General features: G+C 48.3%; 2 protein-coding genes across 4 annotated transcripts; both read left to right on the forward strand.

The window, feature by feature from the left end:
* The first annotated feature begins 281 nt into the window (after positions 1 to 281).
* On the forward strand, positions 282 to 26,365 carry LOC309541326 (uncharacterized protein). Of its 3 annotated transcripts, XM_082239088.1 has the most exons (4): positions 14,349 to 14,631; positions 19,471 to 19,567; positions 23,385 to 23,529; positions 24,426 to 26,365. In XM_082239088.1, exon 4 carries the CDS (start codon positions 24,687 to 24,689, stop codon positions 26,196 to 26,198), a length of 1,512 nt encoding a protein of 503 aa, XP_082095214.1. In that variant the 5' UTR covers positions 14,349 to 14,631; positions 19,471 to 19,567; positions 23,385 to 23,529; positions 24,426 to 24,686; the 3' UTR covers positions 26,199 to 26,365. The 3 variants fall into 3 exon arrangements, with proteins under 3 accessions (XP_082095215.1, XP_082095214.1, XP_082095213.1); XM_082239089.1 differs by lacking the exons at positions 14,349 to 14,631; positions 19,471 to 19,567 and adding an exon at positions 282 to 422; XM_082239087.1 differs by lacking the exon at positions 19,471 to 19,567 and having other exon boundaries at positions 14,350 to 14,631.
* LOC309541311 (uncharacterized protein) lies at positions 2,250 to 8,687 on the forward strand. Its single transcript, XM_082239042.1, has 3 exons — positions 2,250 to 2,331; positions 4,901 to 5,045; positions 5,942 to 8,687. Exon 3 carries the CDS (start codon positions 6,203 to 6,205, stop codon positions 7,880 to 7,882), a length of 1,680 nt encoding a protein of 559 aa, XP_082095168.1. The 5' UTR covers positions 2,250 to 2,331; positions 4,901 to 5,045; positions 5,942 to 6,202; the 3' UTR covers positions 7,883 to 8,687.
* Positions 26,366 to 26,527: the final 162 nt, after the last annotated feature.

Consider the following 26,527-nt stretch of genomic DNA (forward strand, 5'->3'; position numbering starts at 1 on the left):
TTTTGTGACTTCGCTGTTGGATTGTCGGGATCAGCCCCTCCCCCCTCTCCTGATCCCCAGAAGGAAGACCGGGGGGGGGGATTTCCTCTCCTCCTTCTCCCCCCCCACCCGCTCAACACTTTCCCTCCCCTCCCGGCACATCCTTCTCTCATCCCGCCCACACAATCCCAAATCCCTCCCCCAATACATTGCTCCTCCTCCTCCTCCTCCTCCAATCCGGTTTCTGCTCCAGAAATGTGGGGCGGGGAGCCCCCCTCCCAACCTTTCTGCTTCTCCCGGAAGTGGAGCTTCCACTCCGGATTGCTGCTCTGCCCCGTAGCTCTGGGGGGGGGGGGGCGCTTTCGGAAAGGGGAGGGAGGAGGCAGGGGACCCCCCCCCCGTGGATGTTGCATGAAAGGAGAATCGGGAGCGAGGAGAAAGAGGTAAAGGGGTCGCGGGGGGGGTGGCGGAGAGGGGGGAAAGGACCCAGAGACCCCCTCCAGCTCCCCCAAGCGCCCCCAGGGGCTTTCCTCGCAGGGCGGACCACTCACCCGTCTCCCCTGGCTCTGCGCGGAGAAAAGCGGCCCATGAAAGGGTTAAGGGGCGCGAGAGACGCCTGGATAGAGACCCCCCTGTCCCTCCCCTGCTTCTCTTGGGGGGGGCGCCTCCGGCTGGAGAGATGGGGGCTCAGGGTGTGGGGCGAGCAGAGCCAAGGGAGCCTCTGGATGCAGGGGAGACTGCGGGAGAGAGGGAGGGGTCAAGGAAATGGGGGGAGGGAGGGAGAGGAGCATCCCTGGGGCAGGGAAGGGCAGCATTGGCGGCGGGGGGGGGAGATATCGCGTCTCCATTGTGGCAGCTGCGGGGGATCTCTGGTGGAACAGCCTTGGCCTCTCTCTCCCGCCCAGTAAGCGACCCCCCCCCTCAAGGCGAGCAGAGAGGGATCCCTGGAAAGTGGGGGGTCCTGCCCCCCACCCTTCCTTCCCGCAATCTCCATCCTCTTCCTGCCCCATAAGCCCCTGCCCTGTCCAGACACAGCGATTCTGCCCAGTCCATTCCTTGGTCCCCTGGAGAGGAGAGGAAGTCCAGAGGAAGAGATGTCAGTATTTGTGAAAAGAAAAGAGAAGGTTCTGGCCTCCCTTGGTCACCTCAGCCTGGTCCTTGGGCCCTTGTCAGCAGGAAAGAGTCCACGAGAAGAGCATCCTTGCAGAGTACTTTCTGCTTTTACAGTGGTACCTCGGGTTACAGACGCTTCAGGTTACAGACGCTTCAGGTTACAGACTCCGATAACTGAGAAATAATACCTCAGGTTAAGAACTTTGCTTCAGGATGAAAACAGAAATATTGTGGTGGTGGTGCAGCAGCAGCAGGAGGCCCCATTAGCTAAAGTGGTGCTTCAGGTTAAGAACAGTTTCAGGTTATGAATGGAACTCTGGAATGAATTAAGTACTTAACCCGAGGTACCACTGTATTCTCAAAAGTCTTTTTGCAAAAGCGACTGACCAACTGTACACACATCAACACTGCCAGCTTTCACCAACCAACCAACCCAACACCAAACTAACATTTCTCACTCTATATATACAACCCGCAGCTTTTTAAGCATTAAAGAAACAGCGGCCAATTTTTAGCCGTGACATGAGGGGAGGGGAGAGGCCTTCTCAGAAGCGGCTCTTGGTTTCCGCAATCCCACCCAGGAAGCAGCCAGAAACCTTTTCCTCTCTCTCAGGCTTCCATCTTTAATTGTCCTTTCTTGGTCATCAGAAACAGGGGTGCAGAGTCCATGGAATGGCTCTCAGGATTGATACAGAAGTTGCACCTCAAAAGCATTTCTGTTCCTCTTATTCTTTGTAGCCAATGTCAGAGTGACTGACAAGCTGAGATACAACCCATCATCATCCGATGACAGCGACTGCATGAATCTTTTGTCACGTGACAAAGACACATGAGAGCAGAAGCAGCCAAGCAGGCTGGGAAGTGCAGGGACTGCACAGTCATTTGGGCCTCCTCAATTTATTCAGGCTTCACTGCTAACTGTGGAGTCATTCTGACATGTGACGTAGTAGCCAGTTGCACTTTGTGCTCTCTGTAAGATTTCAGCAAGAGTCTGTCTGTCTCAGCCGTGAGCAGAGTCTGCATGCAATCTCAGTCAAACTGTTTGGAACCATGTTGTTTATGAAGAAGCTTCTTTTAATTCAGTAAAGCTTTTATTCTTTAAAACTCTGCATTATTAATTTACGCTGCATGTCATCTTCCCAGTAAAGGACCCCTTTTCAGGATAGACAGTGCCTGTGGCTGGAGGCTCTACACACCGGGTGTGCCTGTGGAGGCCAAAGACTGCCAGTATTAGCACAGGTGAGGTGTGTGACCTCCCCAAATTTACAGATTGTATATGAATGAGAAGTCGTGGGTGGGAGTATATTTTACAGCAACCCTGTGATTTTCTCCACCCATAAGATTTTGTGAGCTGATATAGCAGTACGAATTCCAAAATAACTTTAAAAAACCCCACATGATCATCATCATCATCATCAATCACATTTATACCCCCAGGCCTTAGTTTGCCTCCCCATGATCTAGAGCAGGGGTCTGCAACCCGCGGCTCCGGAGCCGCATGTGGCTCTTTTACACCTTTGCCGCGGCTCCGGGACGGATACTAGCGAGGGGAGGAGGCGCATTGTGCGCCCCGACACTCCTCACTGTGGCGGGCGCTGTACTGGCTGTGACGTCGCAGGGGGGCGGTGCATGCGTTAGTCACGCACCGTCCCGACGTCACCTTCCCGCCCGCTATCAGATCGTGGCTCCGGATATATATTTGTTTTAAATGTCGCAATGGTTTTGCAGCTCCCAGTTGTTGTTTTTTCTTCGGAAACGGGTCCAAGTGGCTCTTTTTGTCTTAAAGGTTGCAGACCCCTGATCTAGAGAAAACACCAGCTTTGAATCATACAGAGTAAAACTACCAGAACCTTCTTGAACCGATAGGTTAGGAATTATCACTGTACTTTGATCCGTATTTTTCTATGCCTGAAAAATGCAACCATGACACTGGGAATGTTCAGGAATGCAGGAGAGGATATTTTGTTTGATTATATCCTTTCCAACTTGTGTTAACAAGTTGTACAATTTAGCAGAGTAACATTCTCCCTTTTCAACTTACAGCGGATGCATTTGCTCAGGCTCGCTAAAGCCTCTAAAATAAGTTTCCTTGGTAATTTCCCCTTTACTCCCTCATAAAAAGATAAGACATGACACAATCTTCTATAAAAGTATAAAAAGAGTTGACTCACACATTCTGTTCACAAATGGATCCCAGAAGGCAGTGACCCCCAGGCTGCACACCTGGTCCTTCAGGGGCACAGTTACCCCATCAGGACCAGGAAGGCTCCCACCCTCCCCCAGGGACAGTATTTCTGACTTGTCAGGATTCAACCTCAATGTGTTAGCCGCCATCCATCCTCCAACCACCTCCAAACAGACACACAGGGCATTCACCATCTTCACTAGTTCCAATTTAAAAGAAAGGAAGAGCTGGGCATCATCCACATACTGGTGAACACCCAGCCCAAACCCCCTGATGATCTCTCCCAGTGGCTGCATATAGATAGTAAAAAGCATGGGGGAGAGAATGGAGTCCTGAGTCACCCCATAAGTAAGCATCCAGGGGTCTGAACACTCATCCCCCAACACCACTTTCTGGACATGGCCCAGGAGGAAGGAGGGGAACCACTGCATAGCAGGGCCCCCAGCTCCCCTAGAGGGTCCAGAAGGACACCATGGCCAAAGGTCTCCAAAGCCGCTGAGAGAACCAGCAGAACCAGGAAACAGCTTCCCCCTCAGCCTCTGGCCCGTTGGAGATCATCAAGCAGCACAACCAGGGCAATTTCAGTCCCACGATGAGGCGTGAATCCCCATTGGAAGGATCATGGCGGCAGGAGCTTTCCTGGTCCTGCACCCCCAAAAGCTCCCGCCACAAGACTTTCATTAGCTTTCAAGGGCCCACATGATACATTGTGGTCTTTTCTTCGAAAAACAAATATTGAATACTTTTACAGTGCCGTATGATGCAAATATGTGATCCGGGTGGCTCTGTGGGTTAAACCACAGAGCGTAGGACTTGCCCATCAGAAGGTCGGCGGTTCGAATCCCCGTGATGCAGTGAGCTCCCATTGCTCGGTCCCTGCTCCTGCGCACCTAGCAGTTCGAAAGCACGTCAAAGTGCAGGTAGATAAATAGGTACCACTCCGGCAGGAAGGTAAACGGCGTTTCCATGCGCTGCTCTGGTTCGCCAGAAGCGGCTCACTCATGCTGGCCACATGACTCGGAAGGTGTATGCCGCTGGCTCCCTCGGTCAATAAAGCGAGATGAGCGCCGCAACTCCACAGTCGGCCACGACTGGACCTAATAGTTAGTGGTCTCTTTACCTTTACCTTTATGATGTAAATTTTGTTTCTGTTTCCCTTGTTCCACATCGGAGAGACTTTGATACACAGCTCTGAGCCCATCTCCCCCCTTGAAACTGCTGTGTTTGTAGCACTGCCAGCCTGGGCAGGGTGTTTGGGGGTCCTGGGCTGCCTAGACAAGAAGACCCTCTTCTCAGCCCGGCTGATATGGTCCCAAGGAAAGCAGAGCAGTATGTTTGGCACCAGCTTGGCTGCAGGAGTTGAATGAAGAAGGTGTGCAGGACACCATCCAACCGTCTTAGAGAGTCCACTCTGGATTTGTGTGGGTTTCCCTCCATAGCCTTTTCTTCTCTTGAACATAACTCACGAGGCAGTGAAGGTTTAGGACCAGAGTTTTCCTTCTCGATGGGCTTCCTTCCCCCGTTGACGATCCCATCTGCCATTCACTTTCCTCTTCCGCACGGGAAGAATCTGCCTTCTAGACTGTGGGATTCACTGTTCTTCTCCTCCTCTCCATCCACCAGGGCTTGACTTCAGGTGCAGCAGAATTCCCCAGTCCCCCAAAGATTTGAGACCCATCAGCTATCCTCACCTGGTTTTGCCAGCCGGTTGAAGCCATTCCTGGGATTGTGGCCCCTGATTCATCCTGACAGCTTCTGGAAGGCACAGGTGAGAGCTGAGTGCAGGGTGGGGACCACCAAAGGTACTACCGCTCCCATGACACCTCATGACATCAGATAATAGCTATGTTTGAGACAGAAGCGGAATGAATTCATGTCTCTAGAAATAACACAACTTCAGGCCATCAATAATTCAACACGACATATTCAAGGTTGAAGTTTTCACTAGTACAGTTATCCATTTGCCTTTAATATGCAGCTTTTTCAGTGTCACTTTAGGATGGGCTCAAGATCAGGCAGCCCATCATTATTATAAGGAAAAGTGGGGGTCTGGGGTTCCGATGTGCCAGCTGCTTTTCTTCTGCTTCTCATGCTCTCTCCATGCAATGTGAGGCATGTAGCTGGAGGTCCATCTCCAAGAACAGGAGCTTCCCTGAGCACCCATTCAGCTGACCCCAAGCACCAAGCCTTGTCACTAGTTCTCTGACTGACCCAGACCGCAGTCCCTGGGGAAGATGTAGACCTGGGCCTCCCAAAATGTTCCACATGGACCTCTTTTGGCCAATGAGACTGCGCATGTGATTCATAAAGATCTAGAGGTGGATGCAGGTTTATGATGTAGAGGATGGGGAATGTCCAAAGGAACAATGGACAGGAGAAAGAAAGGGCCTGTTCATGGACAGAGAGCAGCTGCCTTTCCTGTAAGGAAACAATTGATTTGAAAAGGCTGTATTCCAAGATCATGCTGCTTTATTAACGATGATTGAGGATTATGAAAGGTGGTGATGCATTACTCTCATTTGATGACATTGCTTTTTCATTTCCAAAAAATTGGGAACATGGGTAGGACAGTGGAGAATGTAGGAGATGTTGAAATAAGAGAAGGGGCTAATGGAGCTTCATGTGTTCTCTTTCCCTTTGTTCTCTTCCTTGAAACCCAAACAGGATTTCCTTTCCTCCCAGTCTGAAAAAGGTGATGGAGAAAACATTCAGAATTCCAAGGAATGGGGCACCTTTCGTTTCATGAGGAATAGAAATTAAAATGTGTGAAATGTGGGATATGCTTCATTGAATGAGGACACATAGCTCACATCAATGATTCCGAGAGGAGAAACCATTTAAAGGTATGGAGTGTGGGGAAAGTTTCACTGATAGTAGAAAACTTAGAACACATCAGCGGATTTACATGGACAAGAAAGGATTACAATGCAGGGAGTGTGGAAGAACTTCAGTCAGAGAGGATTCCCCAATATACATCACCGGACTCACACAGAGGAAAAACCATTTAAATGCATGGAGTGCGGGAAAAGCTTCCGTCAGAGTGGACACTTAAGTTCACATCTACGGACTCACACAGGGGAGAAACCATATAAATGTATAGAGTGCGGAAAGAGCTTTAGTGATAGTAGAGACCTTAGAAAACATCAACGGATTCACACAGGGGAGAAACCATATAAATGTATAGAGTGCGGAAAGAGCTTCAGGCTGAGTGGAGACCTTAGAAATCATCAACGGACTCACACAGGGGAGAAACCATTTCAATGTATGGAGTGTGGAAAAAGCTTCTGTCAGAGTGGACAGTTAAGTTCACACCTACGGATTCACACGGGTGAAAAACCTTTTAAATGCATGGAGTGTGGGAAGAACTTCAGGCGGAATGCAGAACTTAAATTACACCAGCGAAGTCACACTGGTGAAAAACCATATAAATGTATGGAGTGTGGAAAGAGCTTCATTCAGAGTGGGCAGTGCAATATGCATCAACGGACTCACACAGGGGAGAAACCATATAAATGTATAGAGTGCGGAAAGAGCTTCAGTGATAGTGGAGACCTTAGAAAACATCAACGGTCTCACACAGGGGAGAAACCATATAAATGTATAGAGTGCGGAAAGAGCTTCAGTCAGAGTGGAGACCTTAGAAAACATCAACGGATTCACACAGGCGAGAAACCATTTCAATGTATGGAGTGTGGAAAAAGCTTCTGTCGGAGGGGACACTTAAGTTCACATCAACGGACTCACACGGGTGAAAAACCATTTCAATGTATGGAGTGTGGAAAGAGCTTCAGTCGGAGTGGACACCTCAATAAACATCACCAGACTCACACAGGGGAGAAACCATTTAAATGTATAGAGTGTGGAAAGAGCTTCAGTCAGAGTGGACACCTCAATAAACATCACCAGACTCACACAGGGGAGAAACCATTTCAATGTATGGAGTGTGGAAAGAGCTTCAGTCAGAGTGATAGACTTAGAATACATCAACGGACTCACACGGGTGAAAAACCATATAAATGTATGGAGTGTGGAAAGAGCTACAGTCAGAGTGGGCATCTTAGAAATCATCAACGGACTCATACAGGGGAGAAACCTTTTAAATGTAGGGAGTGCGGAAACAGCTTTAGTGATAGTGGAAACCTTAGAAAACATCAACGGATTCACACAGGGGAGAAACCATATAAATGCATGGAGTGTGGAAAGAGCTTCAGTCATAGTGGAGTCCTTAGATATCATCAACGGACTCACACAGGCAGGGGAAAACCATATGAATATATGGCATGCGGGAACAGCTTCAGTCAAAAAGGAGACCTTAAATTACACCAGCAGACTCACAAAGGGGAGAATCCATTTAATGCATGGAATGTGGAAAGAGCTTCCGTTTCAATGCAAGCCTTAGAAGACATCAACTGGCTCACACAGGGGGAAAACCATTTAAATGCATTGAGTGCGGAAAGAGCTTCAGTCAGAATGGAGACCTTAAAACACATCAACGGATTTACACAGGGGAGAAACCATATAAATGTGTGGACTGTGGAAAGAGCTTCATTCAGATTGGAAACCTTAGGAAACATCAACGGACTCATAAAGGGTGAAACCATTTAAATGCATTGAGTGCGGAAAGAGCTTCAGTCGAAATGGAAACCTTAAGACATATCAACGGATTCAGACAGGGGAGAAACCATAAGAATGCATGGAATGCGGAAAGAGCTTCAGTTTCTTTTCTTTTTTTATATATTTAATATTTATTAAGATTTTTGAAATATTACAGTAAAAATGAAAAAGAAAAATACAAAATAAAAACAGTTAAAAGCACACCTATTTTCTATTACTTATTTTCCTTTAGCTTATTTCCCGGACCTCCTCATACCTCCTTTTTTTGTATTCCGCTTCAATTCATTGGTTCAGCAAATCCTTACCATTAGATTTTAACCCAATTATTACCCTTTTTTCATATTCTCTTAAAGCATTACAGCTGGGAACCCTTAATTGCTATCCAACATCATTCTATCATTCATTAATTTTACAATATTTCTGTAGATAGTCTTTAAATTTCTTCCAATCTTCTTCCACCGACTCTTCTCCCTGGTCTCGGATTCTGCTAGTCATTTCTGCCAGTTCCATATAGTCCATCACCTTCATCTGCCATTCTTCCAAGGTGGGTAGATCTTGTGTCTTCCAATACTTTGCAATGAGTATTCTTGCTGCTGTTGTAGCGTACATAAAAAAAGTTCTGTCCTTCTTTGACACCAATTGGCCGACAATGCCCAGAAGAAAGGCCTCTGGTTTCTTCAAGAAGGTATATTTAAATACCTTTTTCAGTTCATTATATATCATTTCCGAGAAGCCCTTAATCCTTGGGCATGTCCACCAAAGGTGAAAGAATGTACCTTCAGTTTCTTTACATTTCCAGCATTTATTGTTCGGCAAATGATAATTTTTTGCAAGCTTGACTGGGGTCATGTACCACCTGTATTTCATTTTCATAATATTCTCTCTTAGGGCATTACATGCCGTAAACTTCATACCTGTGGTCCATAACTGTTCCCAGTCAGCAAACATAATATTATGTCCAACATCTTGTGCCCATTTAATCATAGCAGATTTCACCATTTCATCCTGAGTATTCCATTTCAACAGCAAGTTCTACATCTTTGACAAAATCTTAGTTTTGGGTTCTAACAGTTCTGTTTCTAATTTTTATTTTTCCACCTGGAAGCCAATTTTCTTATCCAAATTATATGCCTCCATTATCTGATAATAATGAAGCCAGTCTCGCACTTTGTTTTTTAATTTCTCAAAACTCTGCAGTTTCAGTCTATCTCCATATTGTTCCAAAATTTCCCAATATTTTGGCCATTTGGCCTCCATATTAAGCCTTTTCAGAGCTTTCGCTTCCATTGGTGACAACCACCTTGGGGTTTTATTTTCCAATAAATCCTTGTATCTTATCCAAACATTAAACAATGCTCTCCTGACAATATGATTTTTGAATGCTTTATGTGCTTTTACCTTATCATACCATAAATATGCATGCATCCAAATAACATTGTTAAATCCTTCTAGATCCAAAATGTCTGTATTTTCAAGAAGCAGCCATTCTTTCAACCAGCAAAAAGCTGCTGATTCATAGTAAAGTTTAAAGTCTGGCAGGGCAAATCCAACCCTTTCCTTTAAATCAGTTAATGTCTTAAATTTTATTCTGGGCTTCTTGCCCTGCCAGACAAATCTAGAGATATCTCTCTGCCACTTCTTGAAACAGTCCATCTCGTCCACAGTTTGCAATGTCTGAAACAAAAACAACATTCTAGGCAATACATTCATTTTTATCACAGCAATACGACGCAACAGTGAAAGCTTCAAATTTCTAAATCTTTTTTCACTTCTTTCCAACATGTTTCATAATTATCTTTAAATAAGTTCCCATTTTTGGCTGTCATATTAATCCCCAAGTATTTCACTTTCTTAACCACAGTCAGGCCTGTCTCATTCTGAAACCTCTCTCTTTCAATCGGTGTTCAATTTTTCTCTAAAACCTTAGTTTTTAGCTTGTTCAGTTTAAATCCTGCCACTTGACCAAATTCTTGAATTAATTCTAAAACCCTTTTAGTACTAGATTCTGGCTCCTGTAACGTCAATACTAATGCTCTCAGTTTGTACTGTTTGGCTCCGACCTGTATACCTTTAACCAACCGGTCCCTTCTAATCATATTCAGCAGAACCTCCAGGACCGATATGAAAAGCAGTGGGGAGATTGGGCACCCCTGTCGTGTCCCTTTTTCTATCTTAAATTCTTCCGTCACAACATTATTTACAATTAATTTAGCCTTTTGTTCAGAGTATATTGTACCTATACCATTTTCAAAACCTTGGCCTACCCCCATCCCCTGTAGGTTCTTCTTCATGAAACTCCAAGAGATATTGTCAAAAGCTTTCTCCGCATCCACAAATATCAGAACTGCTTTAGTGTTTATATTCACTTCTAGTTTTTCCAAAATATCAATTATGTTCCTCAAATTATCAGACAAGTGTCTTCCCGGGAGAAAGCCCGCTTGGTCTTTATGAATCTCTTCCATCAATACAAAGAGCTTCAGTTTCAATGCAAGCCTTAGAAGACATCATCTGACTCACACAGGGGAGAAACCATTTAAATGTATGGAGTTTGGAAGGAGCTTCAGTCCGAGTGGAACCCTTGATTTACATCAACAAACTCCCACATGAGAGAAACCATATAAATGTCAAGTAGACAGAGGTTCAGTCCTAGTGGAAGTCCTACATCAACAGACTCATGGACAGGGAGAACTTTAACAGTTGACACCCTACAAACCCATCAACCCTCAAAGAGGAGAAGCTGTTTAAAGGGAAAGATTGCAGAAAGTGCTTTAGTTATAATGGAGTGTTTAAGGAACATCTAAGGACTCTCAGAGGGGAGAACCCATTTAGATGTATGGAGTGAGGAAAGTGTTCCTTTCAGAGTTTACCCTTCTTCACAGCAATGAATATTATTATTATTATTATTATTATTATTATTATTATTATTATTATTATTAACTCAACTCAGCAGAAAATCCATTTTAAAAGCATGTCATGTATTTGAAGTTCTGGTGTTCATATGTAAAATTGTATAGTCATGAAATAATGAAGGTAACATCTCACACTAGTGAGTATAATTTTAGATGTAAGGTACCTTTTGATAGTGAGGTGGAGTTGGTGAATCTGGATTTCTGGTGGTGAGTGAGGATTAGGGCTGGGCATATATTGATCTCATCCTGTACCAGTTTCTAGACCATATCGTGATAACCTTTCAAAAACAATGGATATGGCAACACACCACAGATCACAGTGTGTTTTTCTGGGATGCTCATTTGCCTGGAAGCAGCTGGCAGAAAGCTTTTCTTCGTGAAGCCCCTGCAGATGCCGAGTTGCAGACTTCCCTCCCAGACGACAGGAAGCGCAAGACACACTTCCATTGCCCTGTGTCCTTCCAACCTCTTTCCTCCCTTGCTCCCTTCTGCCGGTTTGTGTGCCTGACTTGGATATCCTGTGTGCTGTATTTTTCTATTGCTGAAACTGGATTTGCTCAGTAAACTATTACTGAAGAAGTCCTGCTGCCTCTGTGTGTGTTTTTGACCTCAGTGTGGGACTTGCTCTGCACGTGGCCCCTATCCTGCTGCTACTTGGCTCATACCCTGGAGTTGCTCTACTCAAGCATGCAAGACGGTTTTTGCACCAAACTCTGTCATCCCCCCACCGCATCATCTCCAAGCACTGCTTCTTCACCCAAACCTCATCCCTACCTCCTAAGCATTCTGAAGAAAACTGATAATACTGTAAGTTAATGGGTGATTTCCCCCCAAGCCTAATTGCAAGAGGGGAACGGAGGGGCTGCAGGGACCAGGGAAGTGTCCTGATGGGCCCATCTTCACTCTGGAATCCCATGGGGCAACCCCAGAGCTCCTCCTTATTCTGGGGTTTGGGGAAGGTAGTATTTTTCCATAGTCCCAGAAGTTTTTATTCAGACATGCTGCAAGAGAGTTTTCCTACCAGAGGCCCACAGATCATATTGCTATCATACTGATTTTACTGTTGTTTCTGCTTTTGCTGTCATGGAACAGCTGGGTGCGGGGGGGGGGAGGCACCAGTTGGGGGACCTACAAGGGAAGAAGGCTTAGATCCTGGGGATTTGTGGGGGGATGGCGATGAGCAGATAGAGGGAGGAAAGGGAGCAGAACGGGAGGGGAGGTTTTGCAAGCTGAGGAGGAAACAGGGTTTGGTGAGCAGGAAGAGGCTGGGGCAGAGAGCAGTTTAGGCTCAGAGAGGGGAGAGGAGGGGGTCAGGAGACCCAGAGGAGGCCGGCTGCTGAAGCATCCAGGGAGACTCCCCCTCCTTCTGTGACCAGCTCCCCTCTCCCCAGGTCTCCCAGAGCACACTTGTTGTTGTTGTTTAGTCGTTTAGTTGTATCCGACTCTTCGTGACCCCATGGACATGCCGCTAGCCTCAAGAACACCATCCAACCATCTCATTCTCTGTCGTCCCCTTCTCCTTGTGCCCTCCATCTTTCCCAACATCAGGGTCTTTTCCAGGGAGTCTTCTCTTCTCATGAGGTGGCCCAGAGCACACAGAGAAATCCAATTCAGACCCATGAGCCTGTACATTATATTAACGGGCATAGGGGTTTTTTTGTCCCAACATGCATCACTTTAATTTCATTGACAATGAACTGTATGTTCGGCCCATTCAGCCCGTTTGGAGAAGTCCCTTTGGAGCTCCTTGCAATCTCTCTTTATTTGCTCTGGTTGGCTGGACTCCTTCCTTTATTCCACAGGGACCCGAAGGGCTCAGCCCGACGAGCTGGGGGACTGAGCAGCCTCGCACCTAGATTTTTCTGTAACTCCCCCCCCCCCAAAGAAAGGCTCAACCTCCACGCCCATGGGTGCCTGTGGCCAGCCCAGACCCTGGAGCATCTGCATCTCTGCCCCAGCTTGAAAGTTAGGGGCTGCAGTGCTGGCGAACCTGATCTCCCCCTCCCCGTCCAGACAGAGGAATGGCCTTGTGGGGCTGGACAAGAGAGTCCCATCTGGGTGGTGTGGAGGGGGCAGTGCGGGGGCTTCTAACTGTAAAGTAGGGAGGGCCCTCCTGAGTCATCTAGTTGAACCCCCAGCATAGCAGGAATCTCAGCTAAGCATCACAGGCAGGGGGCCATCCAAGCTCCCCCCACCCCACCCAAGGAAGGCCCTCTCCCCACTGGCTGTGCTGTACTACCCTCTCAGTGGCCCCTCCTGGCACACTTTCCTGTGGCCAAAGACTCTTCCCCGGGGGGGGGCATCTGAACAGGAGACCCCCCCCTGTAGGGTGCTGTGTGGATGTCCGCCAGGCGAAGGAAACGCAAAGCAGCTGCGCATTGGCACCGAGGGCTCCCAGACTTCAGCCCGTGCCCTCCAGGTGTTCTGAGTGCAGGCATCGTGCTGGCTGGCACTGAGGGGAACTGCAGGCCAACCTGCCTCGGGGGCACCTGCGTGGAGATGGCGGTGCCAGGGAGAAGAGCAGCAGGTTCAGCCAGAGGCTCCTAAAGGCTCTGCCCAGTTTCTTGGCGTGGAAGATGTGACCAGCCAGCGGGGGCTGGGCCTGGCCCCTCCTGGCCCCTGTTACCCAAGGTAAAGGACCCCTGTATGGTCAAGTCCAGCCAAAGGCGACTATGGGGACTTACTTCTGAGTAAGCGTGCATCAGATGGAACGGCGTAGGGGTTACTCCTAAGTAAGCATGCATCAGGCAGGGCTGCAGAGTGGTGCTTCCAAAAGCAGCCAGTTTGCACATCTCATGGGATTTAATGTCTTGCCATTATAAATGCACGGGGATAAGTGCATTTATAGAGACACATTTCCACAAAAAGACCCAAACTCCGGCATGTAGCCGCAGGTGATACAATAGGAGCCTTTCTGCAAATGGCCTTTGCAACACAACTCACTGGGTGGTAACAAAGTATACACATTGGCCTCTTTGCAACGTAGCCCCGTTTCCTCAATGAATCCACCCATTTCAGTAAAACCTGAGCTGAAATAGTAAGGAGAGCAAAACAGCAGCCCTGTCTGACCCCCGTCAGCCCCCAGACTCCCCCAGTCACGTGGCAGGAGATTCATCCTGAGGCCCCCCCCCCCTCCGTGAGATGGGTATGACATCATGGATGATCCATATAATCCATTGATGATCCACATGATACAAGCAGACTGGTCCAAAGAGCAGATCTCTGGGTCTGAATGAAAAGGGTCCGCGATGATGGATTCTGGAGTCAAGAAATCCTCCCTTTTCAGTGATCTCTCAGGCTGGCCGGGAAAAGGCAGCGAGCAGGAATCCTCAGGCATCCCGACGGACAGACAGACCTGTCATGTTGCCAAAAGACGAACTCGGAGTCTGATCTGATTTCCATGCAGAACTCATTTTGTGACTTCGCTGTTGGATTGTCGGGATCAGCCCCTCCCCCCTCTCCTGATCCCCAGAAGGAAGACCGGGGGGGGGGTTTCTACTCCTCCTTCTCCCCCCCACCCGCTCAACACTTTCCCTCCCCTCCCGGCACATCCTTCTCTCATCCCGCCCACACAATCCCAAATCACACCCCCAATACATTGCTCCTCCTCCTCCTCCTCCTCCAATCCGGTTTCTGCTCCAGAAATGTGGGGCGGGGAGCCCCCCTCCCAACCTTTCTGCTTCTCCCGGAAGTGGAGCTTCCACTCCGGATTGCTGCTCTGCCCCGTAGCTCTGGGGGGGGGGGCGCTTTCGGAAAGGGGAGGGAGGAGGCAGGGGACCCCCCCCCCCGTGGATGTTGCATGAAAGGAGAATCGGGAGCGAGGAGAAAGAGGTAAAGGGGTCGCGGGGGGGTGGCGGAGAGGGGGGAAAGGACCCAGAGACCCCCTCCAGCTCCCCCAAGCGCCCCCAGGGGCTTTCCTCGCAGGGCGGACCACTCACCCGTCTCCCCTGGCTCTGCGCGGAGAAAAGCGGCCCATGAAAGGGTTAAGCAGCGCGAGAGACGCCTGGATAGAGACCCCCCTGTCCCTCCCCTGCTTCTCTTGGGGGGGGCGCCTCCGGCTGGAGAGATGGGGGCTCAGGGTGTGGGGCGAGCAGAGCCAAGGGAGCCTCTGGATGCAGGGGAGACTGCGGGAGAGAGGGAGGGGTCAAGGAAATGGGGGGAGGGAGGGAGAGGAGCATCCCTGGGGCAGGGAAGGGCAGCATTGGCGGCGGGGGGGGGAGATATCGCGTCTCCATTGTGGCAGCTGCGGGGGATCTCTGGTGGAACAGCCTTGGCCTCTCTCTCCCGCCCAGTAATCGACCCCCCCCCTCAAGGCGACCAGAGAGGGATCCCTGGAAAGTGGGGGGTCCTGCCCCCCCCACCGTTGCTTCCCGCAATCTCCATCCTCTTCCTGCCCCATAAGCCCCTGCCCTGTCCAGACACAGCGATTCTGCCCAGTCCATTCCTTGGTCCCCTGGAGAGGAGAGGAAGTCCAGAGGAAGAGATGTCAGTATTTGTGAAAAGAAAAGAGAAGGTTCTGGCCTCCCTTGGTCGCCTCAGCCTGGTCCTTGGGCCCTTGTCAGCAGGAAAGAGTCCACGAGAAGAGCATCCTTGCAGAGTGCTTTCTGCTTTTACAGTGGTACCTCGGGTTACAGACGCTTCAGGTTACAGACTCCGATAACTGAGAAATAATACCTCAGGTTAAGAACTTTGCTTCAGGATGAGAACAGTAATATTGTGGTGGTGGTGCAGCGGCAGCAGGAGGCCCCATTAGCTAAAGTGGTGCTTCAGGTTAAGAACAGTTTCAGGTTACGAATGGAACTCTGGAACGAATTAAGTACTTAACCCGAGGTACCACTGTATTCTCAAAAGTCTTTCTGCAAAAGCGACTGACCAACTGTACACACATCAACACTGCCAGCTTTCACCAACCAACCAACCCAACACCAAACTAACATTTCTCACTCTGTATATACAACCCGCAGCTTTTTAAGCATTAAAGAAACAGTGGCCAATTTTTAGCCGTGACAAGAGAGGAGGGGAGAGGCCTTCTCAGAATCATAGAATCATAGAATCATAGAGTTGGAAGAGACCACAAGGGCCATCGAGTCCAACCCCCTGCCAAGCAGGAAACACCATCAGAGCACTCCTGACATATGGTTGTCAAGCCTCTGCTTAAAGACCTCCAAAGTGGGAGACTCCACCACACTCCTTGGCAGCAAATTCCACTGTCAAACAGCTCTTACTGTCAGGAAGTTCTTCCTAATGTTTAGGTGGAATCTTCTTTCTTGTAGTTTGGATCCATTGCTCCGTGTCCGCTTCTCTGGAGCAGCAGAAAACAACCTTTCTCCCTCCTCTATGTGACATCCTTTTATATATTTGAACATGGCTATCATATCACCCCTTAACCTCCTCTTCTGCAGGCTAAACATGCCCAGCTCCCTTAGCCGTTCCTCATAAGGCATCGTTTCCAGGCCTTTGACCATTTTGGTTGCCCTCCTCTGGACACGTTCCAGTTTGTCAGTGTCCCTCTTGAATTGTGGTGCCCAGAACTGGACACAGTACTCCAGGTGTGGTCTGACCAGAGCAGAATACAGTGGCACTATTACTTCCCTTGATCTAGATGCTATACTCCTATTGATGCAGCCCAGAATTGCATTGGCTTTTTTAGCTGCCGCGTCACACTGTTGGCTCATGTCAAGTTTGTGGTCAACCAAGACTCCTAGATCCTTTTCACATGTACTGCTCTCAAGCCAGGTGTCACCCATCTTGTATTTGTGCCTCTCATTTTTTTTGCCCAAGTGCAATACTTTACATTTCTCCCTGTTAAAATTCATCTTGTTTGTTTTTGCCCAGTTCTCTAATCTGTCAAGGTCGTTTTGAAGTGTGATCCTGTCCTCTGGGGTGTTAGCCACCCCTCCCAGTTTGGTGTCATCTGCAAATTTGATCAGGATGCCCTTGAGTCCATCATCCAAGTCGTTGATAAAGATGTTGAATAAGACCGGGCCCAAGACAGAACCCTGTGGCACCCCACTAGTCACTCTTCTCCAGGATGAAGAGGAACCATTGATGAGCACCCTTTGGGTTCGGTCAGTCAGCCAGTTACAAATCCACTGAGTGGTAGCATAGTCAAGACCGCATTTTACCAGCTTCTTTACAAGAATATCATGGGGCACCTTGTCAAATGCCTTGCTGAAATCAAGGTAGGCTACATCCACTGCGTTCCCTTCATCTACCAGGCTTGTAATTCTGTCAAAAAACGAGATCAGGTTAGTCTGACATGACTTATTTTTCAGAAATCCATGCTGACTATTGGTGATCACAGCATTCCTTTCTAGGTGCTCACAGACTGTTTGCTTAATGATCTGCTCCAGAATCTTCCCTGGTATTGATGTCAGACTGACTGGGCGGTAATTATTTGGGTCCTCTCTTTTCCCCTTTTTGAAAATAGGGACAACATTTGCCCTCCTCCAGTCTGCCGGGACTTCGCCTGTTCTCCAGGAATTCTCAAAGATGACTGCCAGTGGTTCTGAGATCACATCTGCCAGTTCTTTTAATACTCTTGGATGCAGTTCATCTGGCCCTGGAGACTTGAATACATCTAAACTAGCCAAATATTCTTGTACTATCTCCTTAGTTATTCTGGGCTGTGTTTCCTTTGCTGAATCATTTGCTCCAAATTCTTCAGGTCGGGCATTGTTTTCTTTATCGGAGAAGACTGAGGCAAAGAAGGCATTGAGTAGTTCAGCCCTTTCTGTGTCCCCTGTTTGCATTTCACCATCTTCTCCTCTGAGTGACCCCACAGTTTCTTTGTTCTTCCTTTTGCTACGAACATACCCATAAAAGCCTTTTTTGTTGCTTTTAACCTCTCTAGCAAGCCTGAGTTCATTCTGTGCTTTAGCTTTTCTGACTTTGTGTCTACACGTGCTGGCTATTTGTTTGAATTCCTCTTTGGTGGTTTCCCCCCTTTTCCATTTTTTGTACACATCCTTTTTTAATCTTAATTCAGTTAAAAGTTCTTTAGATAGCCACCCTGGCTTCTTTAGGCACCTTCCATGTTTCCGTCTCATTGGTATTGCCTGTCGTTGTGCTTTTACTATCTCCCTCTTAACAAACTCCCAGCCATCATGAACTCCCTTTCCTTTAAGTATTGCTGTCCATGGGATCTCACCCAGCACTTCCCTAAGTTTTATGAAGTCGGCTTTCTTAAAGTCAAGAAATTGAGTCCTAGTATGCTTGGCTGCTCCTTTCCGCTGTATAGTAAACTTCAGAAGAGCATGATCACTCGCGCCTAATGATCCTTCCACATCTACCCCACTAACCAGGTCATCAACATTGGTTAGGACCAGATCTAAAATGGCTGTTCCTCTTGTTGCTTCTCCCACTTTCTGGACAATGAAGTTGTCTGCAAGGCCAGTGAGGAATCTGTTTGACCTTATGCTCTTGGCTGAGTTTGACGTCCAACAAATATCCGGGTAATTGAAGTCCCCCATTACTACTATCTCCCTTCCTTTTGCATGCTTGGCCATCTGTTCCAGGAAGGCATCATCTATGTCCTCCGTTTGGCTTGGGGATCTATAGTAAACTCCCACAATGAGGTCTCTGTTATTCTTCTCCCCCTTAATTTTGACCCAAATGCTCTCACTTTGGCTTTGAGGTTCTAAATCTTGGATCTCTTCACAGGTATACACATCCCTGACATATAACGCCACTCCTCCTCCTTTCTTGTCTGGTCTGTTTCTCTGAAATAGATTGTATCCCCCCATTATTACATTCCAATCGTGGGACTTATCCCACCAGGTTTCAGTGATGCCTATTATGTCATATTTAGTTTGCTGTACCAAGAGCTCAAGCTCATCTTGTTTATTTCCCATGCTTTGCGCATTAGTGTACAGACATTGAAGTCCATTAATCATTCCCCCGTGTCTCTTATTTAAGGATTTTTTCCTCCCACCACTAGGTCCGCGTGCTGTTTGCTCCATTTGGTCTATGACATTTGGATGATCATCTTCATTAATTGATAGACTCCTACCTTCAGGAGCATTGTCTCCCTCCCCCACATTAGTCAGTTTAAGAAGCGGCTCTTGGTTTCCGCAATCCCACCCAGGAAGCAGCCAGAAGCCTTTCCCTCTCTCTCAGGCTTCCATCTTTAAGCGTCTTTTCCACTGAAGATGAGGATAATGTACACCTGTCATCAGAAACGGGTGCAGAGTCCATGGAATGGCTCTCAGGATTGATAGAGAAGTTGCACCTCAAAAGCATTTCTGTTCCTCTTATTCTTTGTAGCCAATGTCAGATTGACTGACAAGCTGAGATACAACCCATCAGCATCCGATGACAGCGACTGCATGGATCTTTTGTCACGTGACAAAGACACATGAGAGCAGAAGCAGCCAAGCAGGCTGGGAAGTGCAGGGACTGCACAGTCATTTGGGTCTACTCAATTTATTCAGGCTTAACTGCTAACTGTGGAGTCATTCTGACATGTGACGTAGTAGCCAGTTGCACTTTGTGCTCTCTGTAAGATTTCAGCAAGAGTCTGTCTGTCTCAGCCGTGAGCAGAGTCTGTGTGCAATCTCAGTCAAACTGTTTGGAACCATGTGGTTTATGAAGAAGCTTCTTTTAATTCAGTAAAGCTTTTATTCTTTAAAACTCTGCATTATTAATTTACGCTGCGTGTCATCTTCCCAGTCAAAGGACCCCCTTTCAGGATAGACAGTGCCTGTGGCTGGAGGCTCTACACACCGGGTGTGCCTGTGGAGGCCAAAGACTGCCAGTATTAGCACAGGTGAGGTGTGTGACCTCCCCAAATTCACAGACTGCATATAAATGAGAAGTCATGGGTGGGATTATATTTCACAGCAACCCTGTTTTCTCCACCCATAAGATTTTGTGAGCTGATATAGCAGTACGAATTCCAAAATAACTTTAAAAAACCCCACAAGATCATCATCATCATCATCATCATCACATTTATACCCCCTGGCCTTAGTTTGCCTCCCCATGATCTAGAGAAAACACCAGCTTTGAATCATGCAGACTAAAACTACCAGAACTTTCTTGAACCGATAGGTTAGGAATTATCGTTGTACTTAGATCCGTACTTTTCTATGCCTGTACAATTTAGCAGAGTAACATTCTCCCTTTTAAACTTACAACGGATGCCTTTGCTCAGGCTCGCTAAAGCCTCTAAAATAAGATTCCTTGGTAATTTCCACTTTAGTCCCTCATAAAAAGATAAGACACGACACAGTCTTCTATAAAAGTATAAAAAGAGTTGACTCACACATTCTGTTCACAAATGGATCCCAGAAGGCGGTGACCCCCAGGCTGCACACCTGGTCCTTCAGGGGCACAGTTACCCCATCAGGACCAGGAAGGCTCCCACCCTCCCCCAGGGACAGTATTTCTGACTTGTCAGGATTCAACCTCAATGTGTTGGCCGCCATCCATCCTCCAACCACCTCCAAACAGACACACAGGGCATTCACCATCCTCACTAGTTCCAATTTAAAAGAAAGGAAGAGCTGGGCATCATCCACATACTGGTGAACACCCAGCCCAAACCCCCTGATGATCTCTCCTAGTGGCTGCATATACCGTATTTTTCGCTCCATAGGGCACACCGGACCATAGGGCGCACATAGTTTTGGGAGACAGAAAACAAGAAAAACTTATTCTGAACCCCAGAAGCCAGAACAACAAGAGGGATATGGGTTCTGGGATACCTTGTGGCTGTTCTGGCTTCTGGGATAACCACGCCAAGCCTCTTCAGGGCAGCGGGATGAAGGTTCCCCCTGCCCGAAGAGGCTGCGCAGGGCTAAAGCAGAAGCCAGGACAGGCGCGTCGCTGAAGGGGCGCTGCGCCTTCTCTCTCTGCGCAGAGAGGGAGAAGGCGCAGCGCCCTTCAGCGAAGCTGGAGAAGGAACAGAAGGAGACCCTTCTATTCCTCCTCCGGCTTCGCTGGAAAGGCGCGTCACTGCGAAGCGGGAGAAGGAACAGGAGACCCTTCTGTGTCCCCTCCGGCTTCGCATGACAGGCGCGCGGCTGAAGGGCGCTGCGCCTTCTCTCTCTCTCTCTCTGCTCAGCGCCTCTCCTTCACAGGAGAGGCACTGCGCAGAGAGGGAGAAGGCGCAGCGCCCATCAGCGAAGCTGGAGAAGGAACAGAAGGAGACCCTTCTGTTCCTCCTCCGGCTTCGCTGGAAAGGCGCGTCGCTGAAGGGGCGCTGTGCCTTCTCTCTCTCTCTCTCTCTCTCTCTCTCTCTCTCTCTCTCTCTCTCTCTGTGCAGCGCCTCTCCTGTGAAGGAGAGGCGCTGCGCAGAGAGGGAGAAGGCACAGCGCCCTTCAGCGAAGCTGGAGAAGGAACAGAAGGAGACCCTTCTGTTCCTCCTCCGGCTTTGCTGGAAAGGCGCGTCACTGCGAAGCGGGAGGAGGAACAGAAGGAGACCCTTCTGTTCCTCCTCGGGCTTCGCTGGACAGGCGCACCGCTCAAGGGGCGCTGCGCCTTCTCCCTCTCTGCACAGCACCTCTCCTTCACAGGCACGACGCTGCGAAGCGGGAGGAGGAACAGAAGGAGTCCCTTCTGTTCCTCCTCAGGCTTCGCATGGCAGGCGTGCCGCTCAAGGGGCTCTGCGCCTTCTCCCTCTCTGTGCAGCGCCTCTCCTTCACAGGAAAGGTGCTGCGCAGAGAGGGAGAAGGCGCAGCGCCCTTCAGCGAAGCTGGAGAAGGAACAGAAGGAGACCCTTCTATTCCTCCTCCGGCTTCGCATGGCAGGCGCGCCGCTCAAGGGGCGCTGCACCTTCTCCCTTTCTGTGCAGCGCCCCTCCTTCACAGGAAAGGTGCTGCGCAGAGAGGGAGAAGGCACAGCACCCTTCAGCGAAGCTGGAGAAGGAATAGAAGGAGACCCTTCTGTTCCTCCTCCGGCTTCGCTGGAAAGGCGCGTCACTGCGAAGCGGGAGGAGGAACAGAAGGAGACCCTTCTGTTCCTCCTTGGGCTTCGCTTGATAGGCTTGTTGCTCAAGGGGCGCTGCGCCTTCTCTCTCTCTCTCTCTGCGCAGCGCCTCTCCTTCACAGGAGAGGTGCTGCGCATAGAGGGAGAAGGCGTGGCGCCCTTCAGCGAAGCTGGAGAAGGAACAGAAGGAGTCCCTTCTGTTCCATCTCCGGCTTCCAGGTCAGGCGCCTCACGGCGAAGCCGAGGATCCTGCATTTGCTCCATAGGACGCACACACATTTTCCCTTCATTTTTGGAGGGGAAAAAGTGCGTCCTATGGAGCGAAAAATACGGTAGATAGTAAAAAGCATGGGGGAGAGAATGGAGTCCTGGGGCACCCCACAAGTAAGCATCCAGGGGTCTGAACACTCACCCCCCAACACCACTCTCTGGACATGGCCCAGGAGGAAGGAGGGGAACCACTGCATAGCAGGGCCCCCAGCTCCCCTAGAGGGTCCAGAAGGACACCATGGCCAAAGGTCTCCAAAGCCGCTGAAAGATCCAGCAGAACCAGGAAAGAGCTTCCCCCTCAGCATCTGGCCCGTTGGAGATCATCAACCAGCACAACCAGGGCAATTTCAGTCCCATGATGAGGCCTGAATCCCAGTTGGAAAGATCATGGTAGCAGGAGCTTTCCTGGTCCTGCACCCCCAAAACTTCCAGCCACAATACGTTTATTAGCTTTCAAGGGCCCACCTGATACACTGTGGTCTTTTCTTCGAAAAACAAATATTTTGAATACTTTTACAGTGCCGTATGTTGTAAATATGGGATCTGGGTGGCGCTGTGGGCTAAACCACAGAGCGTAGGACTTGCCAATCAGAAGGTCGGCGGTTCGAATTCCCGTGATGCGTTGAGCTCCCATTGCTCGGTCCCTGCTACTGCCAACCTAGCAGTTCGAAAGCACGTCAAAGTGCAGGTAGATAAATAGGTACCACTCTGGCGGGAAGGTAAATGGCATTTTCATGCACTGCTCTGGTTCGCCAGAAGCGGCTCACTCATGCTGGCCACATGACCCGGAAGCTGCACACCGGCTCCCTCGGCCAATAAAGCGAGATGAGCGCCGCAACCCCACAGTTGGCCACGACTGGACCTAATAGTCAGTGGTCTCTTTACCTTTACGTTTACGATGTAAATTTTGTTTCTGTTTCCCTTGTTCCACATCAGGGAGACCTTGATACACAGCTCTGAGCCCATCTCCCCCCTTGAAACTGCTGTGTTTGTAGCACTGCCAGCCTGGGCAGTGGGTTTGGGGGTCCTGGGCTGCCTAGACAAGAAGACCCTCTTCTCAGCCCGGCTGATATGGTCCCAAGGAAAGCAGAGCAGTATGTTTGGCACCAGCTTGGCTGCAGGAGTTGAATGAAGAAGGTGTGCAGGACACCATCCAACCGTCTTAGAGACTCCACTCTGGATTTGTGTGGGTTTCCCTCCATAGCCTTTTCTTCTCCTGAACATATCTCATGAGGCAGTGAAGGTTTAGGACCAGAGCTTTCCTTCTCGATGGGCTTCCCTGGTTGACGTGCCCCATCTGCCCTTCACTTTCCTCTGCAGGATGGGCAGAATCTGCCTTCTAGACTGTGGGATTCACGGTTGTTCTCCTCCTCTCCATCCACCAGGGCTTGACTTCAGGTGCAGCAGAATTGCCCAGCCCCCCAAGGATTTGAGACCCATCAGCTATCCTCACCTGGTTTTGCCAGCCGGTTGAAGCCATTCCTGGGATTGTGGCCCCTGATTCATCCTGACAGCTTCTGGAAGGCACAGGTGAGAGCTGAGTGCAGGGTGGGGACCACCAAAGGTACTACCGCTCCCATGACACCCCATGACATCATATAATAGCTATATTTGAGACAGAAGCGGAATGAATTCATGTCTCTAGAAATAACACAACTTCAGGCCATCAATAATTCAACACGACATATTCAAGGCTGAAGTTTTCACTAGTACAGTTATCCATTTGCCTTTAATATGCAGCTTTTTCAGTGTCAATTTAGGATGAGCTCGAGATTAGGCAGCCCATCATTATTATAAGGAACAGTGGGGGTCTGGGATTCTGATGTGCCAGCTGCTTTTCTTCTGCTTCTCCTGCTCTCGCCATGCAATCTGAGGCATGTAGATGGAGGTCCATCTCCAAGAACAGGAACTTCCCTGAGCACCCATTCAGCTGACCCCAAGCACCAAGCCTTGTCACTAGTTCTCTGACTGACCCAGACCACAGTCCCTGGAAAAGACATAGACCTGGGCCTCACATAATGGTCCACATGGACCTCCTGAGGCCAATGGGACTGTGCAGGTGATTCATGAAGATCTAGAGGTGGATGGAGGATTATCATGAAGAGGATGGGGAATGTCCAAAGGAATGATGAACCAGAGAAAGAGAGGGCCTGTTCACGGACAGAGAGCAGCTGCCTTTCCTGTGATGAAACAATTGATTTGAAAAGGCTGTATTCCAAGATGATGCTGCTTTATTAGCAATGATTGAGGATTATGAAAGGTGGTGATGCATTACTATCATTTGATGACATTGCTTTTTCATTTCCAAAAAATTGGGAACATGGGTAGGACAGTGGAGAATGTAGGAGATGTTGAAATAAGAGAATGGGCTAATGGAGCTTGATGTGCTCTCTTTCCCTTTGTTCTCTTCCTTGAAACCCAAACAGGATTTCCTTTCCTCCCACTCTGCAGAAGGTGATGGAGAAGACATTCAGAATTCCAAGGAATGGGGCACCTTTCGTTTCATGAGGAATAGAAATTAAAATGTGTGAAATGTGGGATATGCTTCATTGAATGAGGACACATAGCTCACATCAATGATTCCGAGAGGAGAAACCATTTAAAAGTATGGTGTTTCGGAAACGTTTCGCTGATAGTGGAAAACTTAGAACACATCAGTGGATTTACATTTACAAGAAAGGATTACAATGCAGGGAGTGTGGAAGAACTTCAGTCAGAGAGGATTCCTCAATATACATCAGCGGACTCACACAGGGGAAAAACCATTTAAATGCATGGAGTGTGGGAAAAGTTTCCGTCAGAATGGACACTTAAGTTCACATCTACGGACTCACACAGGGGAGAAACCATATAAATGTATAGAGTGCGGAAAGAGCTTTAGTGATAGTAGAGACCTTAGAAAACATCAGCGGATTCACACAGGGGAGAAACCATATCAATGTATAGAGTGCGGAAAGAGCTTTAGTTGGAGTGGAGAATTTAGAAATCATCAACGGATTCACACAGGGGAGAAACCATATAAATGTATGGAGTGTGGAAAAAGCTTCTGTCGGAGTGGACAGTTAAGTTCACACCTACGGATTCACACGGGTGAAAAACCTTTTAAATGCATGGAGTGTGGGAAGAGCTTCAGGCGGAATGCAGAACTTAAATTACACCAGCGAAGTCACACTGGTGAAAAACCATATAAATGTATGGAGTGTGGAAAGAGCTTCATTCAGAGTGGGCAGTGCAATATGCACCAACGGACTCACACAGGGGAGAAACCATATAAATGTATAGAGTGCGGAAAGAGCTTCAGTGATAGTGGAGACCTTAGAAAACATCAACGGTCTCACACAGGGGAGAAACCATATAAATGTATAGAGTGCGGAAAGAGCTTCAGTCAGAGTGGAGACCTTAGAAAACATCAGCGGATTCACACAGGGGAGAAACCATTTCAATGTATGGAGTGTGGAAAAAGCTTCTGTCGGAGTGGACACTTAAGTTCACATCAACAGACTCACACGGGTGAAAAACCATTTCAATGTATAGAGTGTGGAAAGAGCTTCAGTCAGAGTGCACACCTCAATAAACATCACCAGACTCACACAGGGGAGAAACCATATAAATGTATGGAGTGTGGAAAGAGCTTCAGTCAGAGTGGCCACCTCAATAGACATTACCAGACTCACACAGGGGAGAAACCATATAAATGTATGGAGTGTGGAAAGAGCTTCAGTCAGAGTGATGGACTTAGAATACATCAACGGACTCACATGAGTGAAAAACCATATAAATGTATGGAGTGTGGAAAGAGCTTCAGTCGGAGTGCACCCCTTAGAAATCATCAACGGTCTCATACAGGGGAGAAACCTTTTAAATGTAGGGAGTGCGGAAAGAGCTTTAGTGATAGTGGATACCTTAGAAGACATCAACGGATTCACACAGGGGAGAAACCATTTCAATGTATTGAGTGTGGAAAGAGCTTCAGTTTCAATGCAGGCCTTAGATCACATCAACGGACTCACACAGGCAGGGGAAAACCATATGAATGTATGGCATGCGGGAAGAGCTTCAGTCAAAAAGGAGACCTTAAATTACACCAGCAGACTCACAAAGGGGAGAATCCATTTAATGCATGGAATGTGGAAAGAGCTTCCGTTTCAATGCAAGCCTTAGAAGACATCAACTGGCTCACACAGGGTGAAACCATTTAAATGCATTGAGTGCGGAAAGAGCTTCAGTCGAAATGGAAACCTTAAGACACATCAACGGATTCACACAGGGGAGAAAACATTTAAATGTATGGAATGTGGAAAGAGCTTCAGTAAGAGTGGACACCTCAATATACATCAACGGACACACACAGGGGAGAAACATAAGAATGCATTTCTGCCAGTTCCATATAGTCCATCACCTTCATCTGCTATTCTTCCAAAGTGGGTAGTTCTTGTGTCTTCCAATACTTTGCAATGAGTATTCTTGCTGCTGTTGTAGCGTACATAAAAAAAGTTCTGTCCTTCTTTGACACCAATTGGCCAACAAT

Source organism: Podarcis vaucheri (assembly GCF_965113315.1).
Source record: "Podarcis vaucheri genome assembly, chromosome: 10".
NCBI classification, from domain to species: domain Eukaryota; kingdom Metazoa; phylum Chordata; class Lepidosauria; order Squamata; family Lacertidae; genus Podarcis; species Podarcis vaucheri.